At 59.1% G+C, this 14,053-nt stretch overlaps 1 protein-coding gene across 2 annotated transcripts; it reads left to right on the top strand.

The window, feature by feature from the left end:
* Window positions 1–1,147: 1,147 nt before the first annotated feature.
* Window positions 1,148–13,824, top strand: N4BP3 (NEDD4 binding protein 3). 2 transcript variants are annotated; one of them, XM_010361863.2, is made up of 5 exons: window positions 1,148–1,480; window positions 7,294–7,644; window positions 7,905–8,426; window positions 8,829–9,083; window positions 9,205–13,824. In XM_010361863.2, the coding sequence occupies exons 2-5, from the start codon at window positions 7,324–7,326 to the stop codon at window positions 9,730–9,732; spliced, it is 1,626 nt and encodes a 541-aa protein (XP_010360165.1). In that variant the 5' UTR covers window positions 1,148–1,480; window positions 7,294–7,323; the 3' UTR covers window positions 9,733–13,824. The 2 variants fall into 2 exon arrangements, with proteins under 2 accessions (XP_010360165.1, XP_030783773.1); XM_030927913.1 differs by having other exon boundaries at window positions 1,173–1,480; window positions 7,297–7,644.
* The last annotated feature ends 229 nt before the right edge of the window (window positions 13,825–14,053 follow it).

Below are 14,053 nucleotides of genomic sequence, written 5' to 3'. Positions count from 1 at the left end.
TACTCCATCAACCAGGCTGGAGTGTAGTGGCGCAATCTCCATTCATTGCAACTCTGCCTCCTGGGTTTAAGCAATTCTCCTGCCTCAGCCTCCTGAGTAGCTGGGATTACAGGCTTGCTCCACCATGCCTGGCTAATATTTGGTGTTTTTAGTTGAGATGGAATTTCGACATGTTGGCCAGGCTGGTCTCAAACTCCTGACCTTAAGTGAGCCGCCTGCCTTGGACTCCCAAAATGTTAGGATTGCAGGGATGAACCACCACATCACATAGGGCCTTTTTCTTTTTCTTTTTTTTAAGATAGAGATGGGGTTTTGCGAGTTGCCCAGGCTGTTCCTGAACTCCTGGTCTCCAAAAGTGCTGGGAGATTTCAGACGTGAGTCATCACGTGGCCTCATTTCTTTTTTATGGCTGAATAATAGTCCACTGAATCTACCATAGTTTGCTTACACTCTCATCAATTGTTAGTTTGGGCCGTTTCCACCTTTTGGCTCTTTGACTATTGTGACTAGTACTTCTAAGAACATTACTTGTTTGAGGAATATAATTGCTGGGTCATATGGTAACTCTATGCTTAACTTTTGAATTAGAAACGGTGTTTTAATTTCTCGAATATGAATTCTTTACGTGTCTGTGTCTGTTTCCCTGTCTTCCTACTGTCTTACAGTAGGAAGCTCACGACTCATTTGCATAATTTTTCTGGCCCCTGAAGGCACCTGATTCTGCTGCCCCTAGAACACTTTGGAGGCAAAAAGAAAATAACTTTGTGCCTAATTCAGCCAGAGTAGTGGGGTAAAATCTTTTCACTTCTCAAAGTACTACCGTGGTTCAGCTACTGTGGTTCAGCCCCAAAGCGGGGAAATCATATTCTCCGGAGAGGAGGCGGCTACAATTAGGGAGGTGAGGGACCTCACGCGCCTCTCCCTTAGAGGAGGCGGGCGAGGCGAACGGCCGGGGAAGAGGAGCCGGCTGGCCGTGCGCCCTCTGGGGCGTGGGCCGCGCTTGGGGCTGCCCACCCCTCGGGTCCGAGCTGAGGCGCTCAGGGAGGCAGCGACGCGAGGTGCAGCCGGCCCATGTTCCCCCGGCCACCGCCATGCGGCGCCTTGGCTGGTCGGGGCCGGGGGCGCGGTCGGGGCCGGGCGGGGCCCAGGTTGGCTCGCGGGCAGGCGGCCCCGCCCCCCACATCCGGGGGCCGGGGCCGGGCTGTGGGCTCGCCGCGCGCGGGTGAGTCAGGCCGGGTTTTCCCTCCGCCTTTGGGGCAGGCGATCGAGCGCCGCGGAGCGCGTCCGTCCCTCGCCAATCCGGCTCCGGCGCCGGCGCCCGCCCGCCCGCGTTTTCCCGGCGCCTGCCGCTCCGCGGCTCCGACCCGGCTCGCAGTCCCGGCCCGAGCCGGCGCCTTGCAGGAGGGTTCAAATCCGCGCGGGGGAGCTGCGACGCGCGAGGGCTGCAGAGCCGCGGGTCGGCGAGCGCGTCGCCAGCATGGTAAGTGGGGCGCGCGAGGGGCTGGGGACCCGGGCGGGACTCAGGGGGTGGAGAAGGGTTGGGGCGGGTCGCCAAGGTACGGTTTTCTGGCGTCCTTGGCAAAGCTGCTGCCCCGCTGGCCGAGGCTCCCGTTTGAGAGATGGGCGGGGGTGGCAAGGTGCGGCGCGCGCCCAGGTGTCCCCTGCTCCCCGTCACCGAGGCGCCGGATCGGGGACCGACCCTGAGGCTCCGCTGGAGGGGCAGGCGGTAGGCTACCTTGCTCTCCCCAACCCCTGCAAACGCGCTTTCCTGGGAGCAGCGCGCGGGACCCCTGCGCCACGGCTGGGTGGGGCAGGCGTCCTTGGCGCCGGAGTCTGACCTCGGCCTCCGCCCACCTGCCCAGCCGCTCCCGGCAGGCCCCAGGGAGGGGCCAGGAGGAGACGCGCCTCCCACCCCGCCCCCCAGGTAGCTCGGGGACCTCACGCAGCTCTGGGGAGCCCTCGCCTTCACCCCTGCTTTCCTGAGACAAATTCCATGGGGATGCCAGCCTTGTTTGCCCCTTTGACTTCCTGATGAGATCTCTCGCCTCCTCCCACACATCCTATAAAGGAGGTATTCCCGGTCCACCGGGCTGCAGCTGCGGGTCTGCGGGTAGGGGACATTCCTAGGTCTTGACCGCCAGAGCACCCGATCCAGTCCGGGCCACAGCCTTTGGCTAAAGTGAGGGCTGGCCTGGGGCCGAGCCGAAATCAGGGCCCTGGCTGTATCCAGAAAGAGAACTGAGATCCGTTGTCTCCTACTGGGCCACCCCCTGACCCCAACTACATAGGAACAGATTGGGCCTGGCTGTCCTCGGGAGGGAGCGGACGCAGGAGGCCATCCTGGGCGCGGTGATCAGCCTCCTCCCAGGGCCCTCCCAGGCAGGGCTTCTCTACCGGCTGGCAGCGTGTGGGTGTGCATGTGCGAGACTGTCAATGAATGCGGCCAGCCTGCTTCTGCCACCGCCTCTAGAGCTAGAGCTAGCACAGGGACTCGGAGTCCCCATGAGGCAGGTTTCCTCTATTTCTTCCTGACCTGGGGGGCAGCAGGAGGGATTCCAGGCCCGGTGGACCGCAATCCAGAGCAGCCTGGTTGCAGGTGTCCTTGGGAGAAACAGGCATGAAGGCCGGGGCAGACATACATGCGATACATACAGAGCAGTGTGTGCCCATGGAGGAGAGCCTGTGACCCCTGGTTTAGGACAACCTGCTAAGGCAGAGAGGACCTTGTCCAGGGAGTTGAGATTACTTCTCACTGTGGGATCTTGGACAACTCACCTCACCTTCCTAGGCCTCAGTTTACCGATCTCTAAAATGGAGTGAGGGTAATTACTGTCCTGTTTGCCCCCACGAGGCTATGGTGGAGATGAAATGAGATAATGAAATAGAAGGACTGATAAGAAATTGTAGAGTGTGGTACAGCCGTGAAGGACTATATAGTGATACTAAGCACCGCTTCTGCAGGCTTTAGCCCCTGGTCTCTGCCTCAAGTGTCTGTCACAGAGGGGATGGGGTGGGCCAGCCTCTCCAAACCCCTCTCTGGGCCCCCCTTGCCTACTACCCCCTCTTTTGGAGCTGGGACATTCCAGTCCCATTCTTAGGGGCAGCTGCAGACACGCCCCTTAGCAGAGCTGATCCCCCAGCAGGTGGTGGGACCTTTCCCTTGGGCCAGGGCTCAGGAGGGGCTGACTGTAACCGGGGCAGGCGGCACTCCTACCCGTGTGGGGACTGGAATGTCCCACCCCAGAGGAGATGCAAGGTGGGGTCAGAGAGGACTTCTAATCCTGGGAGTCTGTGTGCTTTCTCCCCTGCGGCTGAACGTGACCTTAGGCGCATTACTTCACTTTCTGAACCTCAGTTTCCTCTTGTGAAGTGGGGGGTGATAGAACTCATCTCCTGTGTGTCTCATGAGGATGTGATAGTGCCCCTTGGCGTGACCCAAAAGGGCACCAACAGGCTCTGGGACACCCCCCTCAAAGAAAGTGCATCCTCTCCTTCTTTGCTTCCTGGCCAGGGCGCTGTGTCTTCCATCTCCACCAAGGATTGGTCTGAAAGAGAGGAATCTCTCTGAACACAGAGATTCCAGTGCTGCCTGCTAATCTTGGGGACTGGAGAGGGGTGAGGGGACTGGTGGCAGCGAGCAGGAGTGAAGAGGCCTTACTGGGGCCAGCCAGGATCTGTGGAGAATGAGGCTTGAGCGTCCCGGCCCAAATCTAGCCAGCTGGGTGGTTGGGGTTTGCAGCTTCCAGGGCAGGGAAGCCCAGGCACTTGACTTGTCCCCCTATCCTTCTCTCCACGACCCGTACAGGGACCCCGGCTTTTTGCTCTGATGTTCCAGTGAGGCTGCAAGGCACTTGCTGTCGTCCCTCCCTCCTCCCCCACCAAATCCCCTCCAGCCTGCACAGCTGCCCTGCCCTGAGCAGGCAATCCCTGGGCTTCCAAGCAACAGGAAGGAAGGAATGTGTGTGTTGGGGGAGGGGGTGGAGGTGGGATGGACCCCTTTAGGAAAAGAGACTGTCCTCACTCTGTGACACAGGCAGGGAGGAGCGTCCTGAAAGCTGGGGCCCTCAGCCCTGCTGGGGGAGCTGATAAGACAGTCAGAGAAGTCAGCCAGGAGGGGCACAGTGGGGATGGTGGGGGGCCTAAGGAGAGACAAAGGGAAGGGGCTGTCTGCTGCTCCTTCACTAGCCCAGGAGCTGGGAAGGACACTGGGTCATCACGCCACTGGGCTGCTCCTGCTTTGTCAGTGTGTCCTGGAAGGTGCTCAGTGCTGTGGGTGACCTTGTGCACAGCTGTATGATTGTGTTTGCTGCTGGACGTGACTGTCCGCACCGTGTCCTCTAACATGGGCTCTCTGTACTGCTGGGTGGGGCTGACATGTGGCACACTGTGGTGTGTGTGGCTGTATGCACTGTTGCGGCCCATGGCTACCTCTAGCTCAAGGACTCTCCCTGGACCTGAGATGTCTGGTGGGGAATCTTGAGGGTCGGTTATCTCTCCCCGAGACAGGAAGTGAGCATCTGCCATCGGGAAGCTGAGATGGTGTGCATTTGGGGTGCAGGTGGACGTATGTGACACTGCTGCCAATGTCGCCGCCCCCAGGGCCACACAGGGCTTACAGTTCACAAGCCCTTTCCCCTGCATCTCTGACTGGCAGTAATCCTTTGAGAAAGGCCGGGCAGGCAGGGTCTTTCTCACTTCATTTTTTTTTCTTTTTTTAAAATAAAAATGGGGTCAGGCCGGGCGCCGTGGCTCAAGCCTGTAATCCCAGCACTTTGGGAGGCCGAGGCGGGCGGATCATGAGGTCAGGAGATCGAGACCATCCTGGCTAACATGGTGAAACCCCGTCTCTACTAAAAATATAAAAAATTAGCTGGGCGTGGTGGCGGGCGCCTGTCGTCCCAGCTATTCGGAGGCTGAGGCAGGAGAATGGCATGAACCCAGGAGGCGGAGCTTGCAGTGAGCCGAGATCGCACCACTGCACTCCAGCCTGGGTGACACAGCGAGACTCCGTCTCAAAATAAATAAATAAATAAATAAATAAATATAAAAAATAAAAATAAAAATGGGGTCTCGCTATGTTGCTAAGGCTGGTTTCAAACTCCTGGGCTCAAGTGATCCTCCTGCCTCAGCCTCCCAAAGTGCTGGGATTACAGGTGTGAGCCACCGTGCCCGGCCCTTTCCCACTTCAGAGATGCGGAAACTGAGGCATGGCAAAAGGCCGAGCATTTGTGTCTGGAGTCCCCTGGAGAGAGTGAGGGCAGGCTGAAGAGCAGGTCTCTGCTGTCCCCTCCCCAAGAAGCAGCAACAGGAGTTGAGTGTGCTTGTGGACAAACCACGTCTCTGGCTGGGTGGGCTTGTCGTGGCAAGGAGGTATCAGACGAGGAGGCAGGATGCTTCCATTCCAATACTTTTGGCTGTGGGTAGTGACATCCTAGGTCCCCACTAGACATTGGGCAGCCCTGACCAGCTGTGACCTTGGGCAAATTACTTCACCTTTCTGAGCCCCACTGACCTTACCTTTAAGAAGGGTCAATAGCTGGGCAGTGTCACGCACCTGTGGTTCTAGCTACTCAGGAGGCTGAAGTGGGAAGATGGCTTGAGCCTAGGGGTTCGAGGCTGCAGTGAGCTATGGTTGCATTACTGTAGTCCAGCCTGGGTGACAGAGTGAAGAGCAAAACCCTGTCTCAAAAAAAAAAAAAAAAAAAAGACTCAGCAGGACCCCTATGCAGGGCTGAATCACTGTAGGAACCCAGCCCCTATGATTCCTTACCTGGATGCATCCCCTGTGCGGCCTGCAATGTGTGTTCTCAGGGGCTGGGCTGGGTGGGGTGTGCAAACCCAGATTCACCCCATCCTGGGTCTGGGGGTTGGTGGGGGGAGAGCTGAGGTCATTTTTGCACAGGGTGAGGTGAGACTGTGGGGTTGGGGCAGGTCCCCCTCCCGGAGAGCTTTGTCTTCCACAAACACAAAACCTGGAAATGGTTGAGGAAGATGGAACCTCCTAACGACCATTGTTTGGGGCAGGAGTGGGTGCCCGGAAGCATGGGTGGCAGTAGGGGACTCACAGCTGCAGCCTGCCTGCTGGACTTCTGTTCGAGAATGGGAGCAGCTGCGCGGGTGGGAGGCAGAGAAGGTGGTGTTCGTTCACTCGGCCAGACTTTTCTGCACGCCCGCTCCATGCTGGGCACTGGGCTGTTCACAGGATCCCCAGGGGGCTAGGTACCAGCCCTGCCTCCAGAGTGTGTGGCCCAGCACAGGTGGAAGCTGGTCTGTCAGCTTAGTCCCTTGGTGATGTTTGTGTGCCTGGCTGAGCTCGGCTCCAGCCGGCCTGTTGACCCTGGCTGTGGCCCAGGCCCTGGACTGGGTGCTCTGTCATGCTATCCCACCCCATCCTCCCAGCATCCCAGTGATAAGTGTTACCGTCACCAGGGTGTGTGTGCGGAAGCCCAGGCTCACTGAGGTTAGTGGCTCGGCCGGGGTCACACACCGATTGGTTCCGCCAGGGTTAAGATTTGGGACCCACCCTCTCAGGTGGTGGGCTTTGGAATAAGAGCATATGCAGGGGCTGGCATGAGTCCAGCTGCCCCTTCCCTCCTCCTCCCACCACTGCCCAGACGGGAACACCTGTCCCGGAAACTGTGGCCATTGTTCACGTCATCCTTCCTCCTTTTGGGCCCTTCCTGTTTGTATCCCTCCCACTGTAGCCCCCAACCCTCCCCCACCCCATGCCAGATGTTTCCCTCGGGGAGCTTTGACCCTTTGCAGGAAGAGGGGCTGTAGGGGTTATCCCTCTCCCATGGGAAGGAGGGTCCCAACTGGCCTTGGGTCTCTGTGCCTTCTCCCCACCCCACAGATTTGGTGGGGAACATGGCAGGAGGGTAAGCAAGGTCAGTTCAGCCAGTCTGAGTTTGTCTTCCTTAGCCCTGTGCGGGCCCAGTGCTGGGAGGAGGGTTCCTGTCCTGCTGCTTCAGGGCCTATCCCCTCCCCGTACTTCTGAATCCCACACAGGCCCCTAGGTGGAGCTGGCCCTTCAGTGCATGGCTGGGGCACCATTGTTCTTCCTTAGACTCAGTCCAGCAAGTGACAGATGGGCAGGTGGCTTTGGGGCTTGTACTTCCTTCTCTTGCCAGTCTAGGGATCCTGTCCCGGGGTTCTCTCTTGGACCCACATCTGCCTTACCTGGGCCTGGGCCAGGTTGTGGGGAGCTACAGGGAGCAAGTGCCTTGTTTTCAGGCCCCAGGGAAGTTGGGTCGCCAGTGCCCACCTGCCCCAATGGAGCTTTCCAATTCCCAGAAGCAGCTGCCTGTGCCCTGTTGAAAATTCATGGCCACAGCCCCAGGCCCTGCTGGCATTGCCATGGGCAGCGTGGGCAGCCTGTTGGAGCGGCACGACTTGTCCCCTGAAGAGCTGCGGGCGGCCCTTGCCGGGTCTCAGGGCTCCCGCCAGCCTGATGGGCTCCTCCGGAAGGGCTTGGGCCATCGTGAGCTCTTCAGCTACCTGCACTTCCCCAAGAAGGACGGCAAGAGCACCAAGCGGGCCCCTCGGAACGAGCCTGCAGACTATGCCACTCTCTACTACCGGGAACATCCTCGCGCGGGTGACTTCAGCAAGACCTCGCTGCCAGAGCGGGGTCGCTTCGACAAGGTGCGCCCCTGCCCGTGCCCCTTACAAGATGTGGGGAGGGTGGGGTCTCCTTGGAGACCCTGATGTTGGGATGGGGTGGGGATGCGGCATGCTGAGATACGAAAATCGTGCTATGGGCTGGCCTGAGACTTGTTCACTGCCTCCTGGTGGCACGTGCCCCGCGGTCTCAAAGAGGATCCCTCAGGGGCTGTGGGAGCATCAGGAGGTAGAGCAGGCAGCTGCCCAGGTCTCACACCTGCCCTCTCTACCCTTTCTGGCAGTGCCGCATTCGCCCCTCGGTGTTCAAGCCTACAGCGGGCAACGGTAAAGGCTTCCTGTCCATGCAGAGCCTGGCAGCCCACAAAGGCCAGAAGCTGTGGCGCAGCAATGGCAGCCTGCACACGCTGGCCTGCCACCCGCCCCTGAGCCCCGGGCCCCGGGCCAGCCAGGCCCGGGCACAGCTGCTGCACGCCCTCAGCCTAGACGAGGGCGGCCCTGAGCCCGAGCCCAGCCTGTCCGACTCCTCCAGTGGGGGTAGTTTTGGTCGCAGTCCTGGTACTGGCCCTGGCCCCTTCAGCTCTTCCCTTGGCCACCTTAACCACCTCGGGGGCTCCCTGGACCGGGCCTCTCGAGGACCCAAGGAGGCTGGGCCACCAGCTGTGCTGAGCTGCCTGCCCGAGCCACCACCCCCCTACGAGTTCTCCTGCTCCTCGGCCGAGGAGATGGGAGCCGTGCTGCCCGAGACCTGCGAGGAGCTCAAGAGGGGCCTTGGCAATGAGGACGGCTCCAACCCCTTCACGCAGGTGAGGGAGCCACTGCCCTGGAGTCCTGTTCTGTGCCTCAGCACTGGGGTACAGGCCAGAGAGAGGGGCCATAGCCAGCTCACCCACATGGCCGTGGACACAAGAGAGCAAGAAAGAGGGAGCTGGCTCGGCTTCCTTCCCCTCCATCCCAGGTGGTGGGGATGTCATGTCACTGGGGGTCCTTGCCTTGGAGTTGTGTGGGAAGGAAGGAGAGAGGCTCCCTGGGAGGGCCATGTGATGGGGACACCTCACCCCAGAGGGCATCCAGGGTTAAAGCGTATGTGTGGCTGGGTCCTGTGGTGTAGGGGCACAGGATTTGATCAGTGGCTGGAGTATCAGGTGGAGCTCCGGGTCGCGTCTAGGGGGCAGGGCCACGATGGATGCATCACTTCCCCTTGACAGGTGCTGGAGGAGCGCCAGCGGCTGTGGCTGGCTGAGCTGAAGCGGCTGTATGTGGAGCGGCTGCACGAGGTGACCCAGAAGGCTGAGCGCAGCGAGCGCAACCTCCAGCTGCAGTTGTTTATGGCTCAACAGGAGCAGCGGCGCCTGCGCAAGGAGCTGTGCGCTCAGCAGGGCCTGGCTCCAGAGCCTCGGGCCCCCGGCACCCTCCCAGAGGCTGACCCCAGTGCACGACCAGAGGAGGAAGCCCGATGGGAGGTGAGAGATGACACAGGGCTCCGAGAGTCTCCTATCTCCATTGCCGGTCCCTTCCTCTGCCTGCCCCCTCCCAGACCGGCCCCCCACAGGCTACTTTGCTTGTGTCCTCCCCATCCCCCAGGTGTGCCAGAAGACAGCAGAGATTAGCCTCTTGAAGCAGCAGCTGCGTGAGGCCCAGGCGGAACTGGCCCAGAAGCTGGCGGAGATCTTCAGTCTGAAGACACAACTTCGGGGCAGCAGGGCACAAGCCCAGGCTCAGGACGCAGAGCTGGTCCGGCTGCGCCAGGCTGTGCGCAGCCTGCAGGAGCAGGCCCCTCGGGAGGAAGCCCCAGGCAGCTGTGAGACTGATGACTGCAAGAGCAGGGGCCTGTTGGGGGAGGCAGGAGGCAGCGAGGCCAGGGACGGTGCTGAGCAGCTGCGGGCTGAGCTGCTGCAGGAGCGACTTCGGGGCCAGGAGCAGGCGCTGCGCTTCGAGCAGGAGCGGCGGACTTGGCAGGAGGAGAAGGAGCGCGTACTGCGCTACCAGCGGGAGATCCAGGGGGGCTACATGGACATGTACCGCCGCAACCAGGCACTGGAGCAGGAACTGCGGGCACTGCGGGAGCCCCCCACGCCCTGGAGTCCCCGGCTGGAGTCCTCCAAGATCTGAGGCCAGCAGAGTGAGCTGACAGCAGAAACACTGTCAGAAGGTGCCCTGAGACGGCCGGCTCAGCCTTCCCTTGCACTGATTGGGGTGGAACCTGCAGAGGCCAGGCCAGGGCTGGGGAGGCGCAAGGAGAGGAGGGATCCAGTGGGGCCGTGGGCTGGGTAGGGTGCCTTGGCAGGAGCCAGGACAAGGCCCTCCTGGCAGAGGAGCACCTAGGAAGGGCCCGGCCCTGCTTCCTGGAGTGGATGTGGCCCAGAGAAGGAGGCTGGGGGATCACCAGCTCCAAGGTCCCGAAGGGCAGGTCAAAGGGAGGCTGAAGACCTGGACTGGGGCCTTCCTCCATGGAAGGATGCTGGGGTGGGAACATTAGCCTCCCCCAGAATAAAACCACCGTTTTCTACCAGAGGCTCAGAATACGCTGAGCCTGTCCCTGACCTGAGACCAGAGGATGATGGATGGTCAGGATTGAGGCTGCTGACCTGGGCAGCAGCTCCTCCCATGGCCCGTGGTCAGTGGAAGGGTGTGCCCCGCACCTGTCTTCGTGGCCACTGGGCATGTATGTTGTGAGCAGAGGAATCCTACTCCTTGCCTCAGCCCCACACAGTTCCTTAGCTGCCGTGTGGGCTGAAATTCCTTTCTTTAGCACCAGTGGATTTTTCAGAAGGAACAGTATCAGGGAATACCAAGAAAACAAAGGGCAAGTCAACCAGGGCGTTGTGAGAACATGAAATGTCTTCCTGGTGGGAAGGCTGGGCCCCAGGAGTATCCACAGGCTCAGGCCCCGCCCCTCCCAGAACCCACCTCCTGTCTCCCTCCCTCCATAGGAGTGGGGGGCCCTAGAAGTGGAGGGGCCAGGAAGAACAGTATCCTTCCCGGCCCCTTGCTCTGCCTCATTCCCTGTTCGTAGGAAGGTGCAGGAGAAGAGGTGGGCAAGCTTATGGGTTTCTTGGTAAAGAACCTTTACCACAGCAAGGAACGGAAACATTTCCCCATCAGCAGTGGGGCTCTGGGGCATTGTTAAGTAGGGGTGAAATATGATTCATTTGCATTCTGGAAAGCTCTCCAGGAGAAAGCATTCCCCACCCCGCCTTGCCTCTGTCCTGCACCAGGCTCTAGGATGGTCAGTCCTCCCAGATCCCTGCTGTCAGCTGAGGCTGGTCCCTAAAACCCACACTTGCCTCTGGCCTCTCACAGGCCTGACTTGCCCTCTGGGCCTTTGCTTCCCCGCTGGGTGCCTGGCCTGGAACACAGGTTCAGTCTGGCTGTGTGAGTGGCGTCTCTCCCTTTCTTAGAGGGAAGGAAGCTCAGCTTCCTTACACACTCGTCGTTGGACCGGCTGCCAGGCATTGCGTGCTCACTGTGCGCCAGGGGCTGTGTTGGGACCTTGTGAATGTGGGGGCACAGGCTGAATTAGATGAGCTCCTACCCCAGGGGGACCTGCACACTGATGTCAGCTCACCAGTCCCTTCCCTGACAGGGCAGCTCAGGGAACTTCGGAGAAGTTGTCTGCAGACAGCTGCAGATCACTCCCTTTGGCTACCCTGGTCATGCCTGGCAGCCCCTCAGGGCCCACAGGTGGGTCTTGGTTATGAAGTGGAGTTAGTGCACATGGATGTCGGGGGATGGGTGTGAGGCATGAGCTGGGAGACCCCGCCTTTTCAGGGCAGAGAGTGAGGGGTGTGCACTACCTGCTGTGGCGATGGTGTGTTTATGGCCATGTAAGTGGCAGGTGTGTGTAAAGATGTGCTTGTGGGTGGTGGGTGTGTCCAAGGGGGTGTGTTTGGGAGCCTGGCCTCCAAAAGCCAGTGTCTGGGTTGGAGACAGTGCAGGCCCCTTCTTGGCCCCACCCTCTACCCCATTCCTTCCTGTTGGCCCCAGCTTGTCTTGGCACTGGCCAGGCTGGGGTGGAGCCTGTGATCCAGACAGATCCCCTAGGCCTATCTGAGACCCATGCAGGCCCACACCTGAGCTCCTGTCTGCCTGAGGAGGGAAAGGGGGAGTGCCTAGGTCAGGCAGGCCAATCCTCTACACACACCCCTGGTACCCATTCCCATTTCACAAACTTCTCCAAACCCCAAACGGAAATTTCTGAGACAGTGGCCCCTCCAGAGGGCCCCTCAGAGCCAGGTGCTGGCCAGATGCCTTGATCACAGCCTCCGTGGCCAGGGGCCCATCAGGCCAGGTGCCCACACACCTGGTGTCAGGGTCCACCTTGGTATTCCAGCTCTGCAGAACAGTTCCCCACCCAGCAATTAGGGAGCTGGGCTGGCCAGTACAGCCAGTGGGGAGTGGGTGGGAGGTACCAAAACTTGGCAGGTGTGCCAGAAACCAAAGCCAGGCCCAGATGTAGGGGGAGGGCACAAGAGCTGAACCTGAACCTGGGGCGTCTCGGAGCTGGATCCCCGTCAGCTCATCCAGGCTGGACAAACCAGTTCCTGGGTCTCCCAGCCGGCTGGGTGGCGCTGGGGCCAACCGACCACAGGTGTCACTGATCACAGGTGTCACTGTAGTGGCTAACACCTCGGGGCAGCCCCTCCCTCCTGCTGGTGGGGCCTCAGCTTCCCAGCTGCCTTGGCTTACCCTTCCCTGCAGCCCCTCCCCAGCGGGCTTGGTCTGGGCAGCCAGCTCTGCAGAGGGTGGCTGCCTTCTGGTGCTGGACTCCCTGCCTCTGGGGCCTCCAGTCCTTCACTCAGTGTCATCCCTTCCAGCAGCTCCCTGGGCCCCTTGGTCCATCCCTTGAGGCTTCTGACACACTAGTGGCCTCTAGTCACTGATAGTGGTGCCTCCTTCTTACCTTGGAGCCCTCTGAGCCCTCATCCTGCAGGCAGAGCCCCTCGGTGCTCTGAGAAACCTTCCCTGAACTCACCACCTCCCCTGCCTGGGCACTCCCTTCTCCCTGCGCCCACAGCCCCCATGCCTCTCCGTCAGCGCTTGCCATGCTGCTGTAATTGTTGGTTTGCCTCGTCTCCTTGGAGCTATGGGCATTGCCAGGGTAGGGTGGTATCTTCTCTGCAACTCCCGAAGGCACTGGTGGGATGTGGAGTCAGGAGCAGCCAGAGCCCACCATACTAGAATGGATTTGAGCTTGGGGTGGGCTGGATGGGGAAGAGACTTACTCCGAATGTTCGTTCAACATCCGTGGGCACCAGGTCTGTGGCAAGCACAGGGACTCCAGGGCCAGCTGCCATTCGTTCCAGTGATGTATTCGGGGCCTTCTCAGGTGAGGAAGTCAAGCTGGCCAAGGCCCTCTGTCTCCTGCCCTAATGGGACTTAGCTGTGGGTGGGGGAGGGAGGCCGTTCCAAATAGCGACTGGGGCCAGGCAGGAGGAAAGGAGAACAGAGGAGAATCCAGAAGTGCTCAGACAGAACTAGGGACAACAGAGGGGCCTCCATGGTGGCAAGTGGGTCAGCAGAGCATGGAGCAGGCAGAGGAAGCCTATCTGGGAGGCTGGGTGCATTTCTCTGAGACTAAGGGTATGTGGGTGTTGGGGTTTCTGCAAAGAGGGTGCAGACCCTGCAGTGACGGTTCAGATATTGATAACCCATCCCCCTTGGCGGGTCGGGGCTTAGGCATCCATATTGGATTCAGAAAAGAACAAGAATGATGCTTCTTGCAACAAAACAAAAGTGATTATGTCACGAGAGGAGAGGCTGGAGGGCCACAGGAGTTCCCAGCTGGCTCACTCATCCGTCCAGGAGGTGGGGTCTCATGGTTTCATTTTGCTCTGGGCCTACTTAGAGTTTTGATAAATGCAGAGTTATATAACGAACCGACAATGAAGATATAGAATAGTTCTGTCACCCCCCAGCATTCTCCCGTGGCCCTCTAGTCCACCCCCTTGCCCCACCCCAGCTCCTGGCAACCACTGATCTGCTTTCACAATAACCGTATGGGTTTTTTTATCTTTCCTTTTTTGTGAGCAGTGTTTAATTCCTTTGCTCTAATATGTAATATTAGAACATATTACAAAGTAGCAAGAAAAATACGACATTGGTGTAAAAATAATCTACACCTCACAGAAAGAATGAAGAGCCAGAAATAGATGCTATTCTGTAGAAAATCTTACACAATAAAGGACTTCAAAACACGGGTAAGGAACGATTCTTTAACAAGAGGTGCTGGGATAACTGGATAAAAATTTGGGAAAAAAGTCATACCATGCACCACCCCTGCATTTATTTTTATTTTATTTTATTTTATTTTATTTTATTTTATTTTATTTTATTTTATTTTGAGATGGCGTCTCGCTCTGTCGCCAGGCTGGAGTACAGTGGCGCAATCTCGGCTCGCGGCATCCTCTGCCTCCCGGGTTCACGCCATTCT

Source organism: Rhinopithecus roxellana, chromosome 3 (assembly GCF_007565055.1).
Source record: "Rhinopithecus roxellana isolate Shanxi Qingling chromosome 3, ASM756505v1, whole genome shotgun sequence".
NCBI classification, from domain to species: domain Eukaryota; kingdom Metazoa; phylum Chordata; class Mammalia; order Primates; family Cercopithecidae; genus Rhinopithecus; species Rhinopithecus roxellana.
Note: the sequence above shows the minus strand (reverse complement) of the source record. Positions and strands in the feature narration are given on the sequence as shown.

What these genes read in the sequence shown, in the direction of transcription:
- N4BP3 (XM_010361863.2), top strand. Translation starts at nt 7,324, where the DNA reads ATGGCCACAGCCCCAGGCCCTGCTGGCATTGCCATGGGCAGCGTGGGC. An exon ending in GCTCCAACCCCTTCACGCAG is followed by an intron (nt 8,427 to 8,828) that starts GTGAGGGAGCCA and finishes TCCCCTTGACAG; the next exon opens with GTGCTGGAGGAGCGCCAGCG. An exon ending in AGGAGGAAGCCCGATGGGAG is followed by an intron (nt 9,084 to 9,204) that starts GTGAGAGATGAC and finishes CCCATCCCCCAG; the next exon opens with GTGTGCCAGAAGACAGCAGA.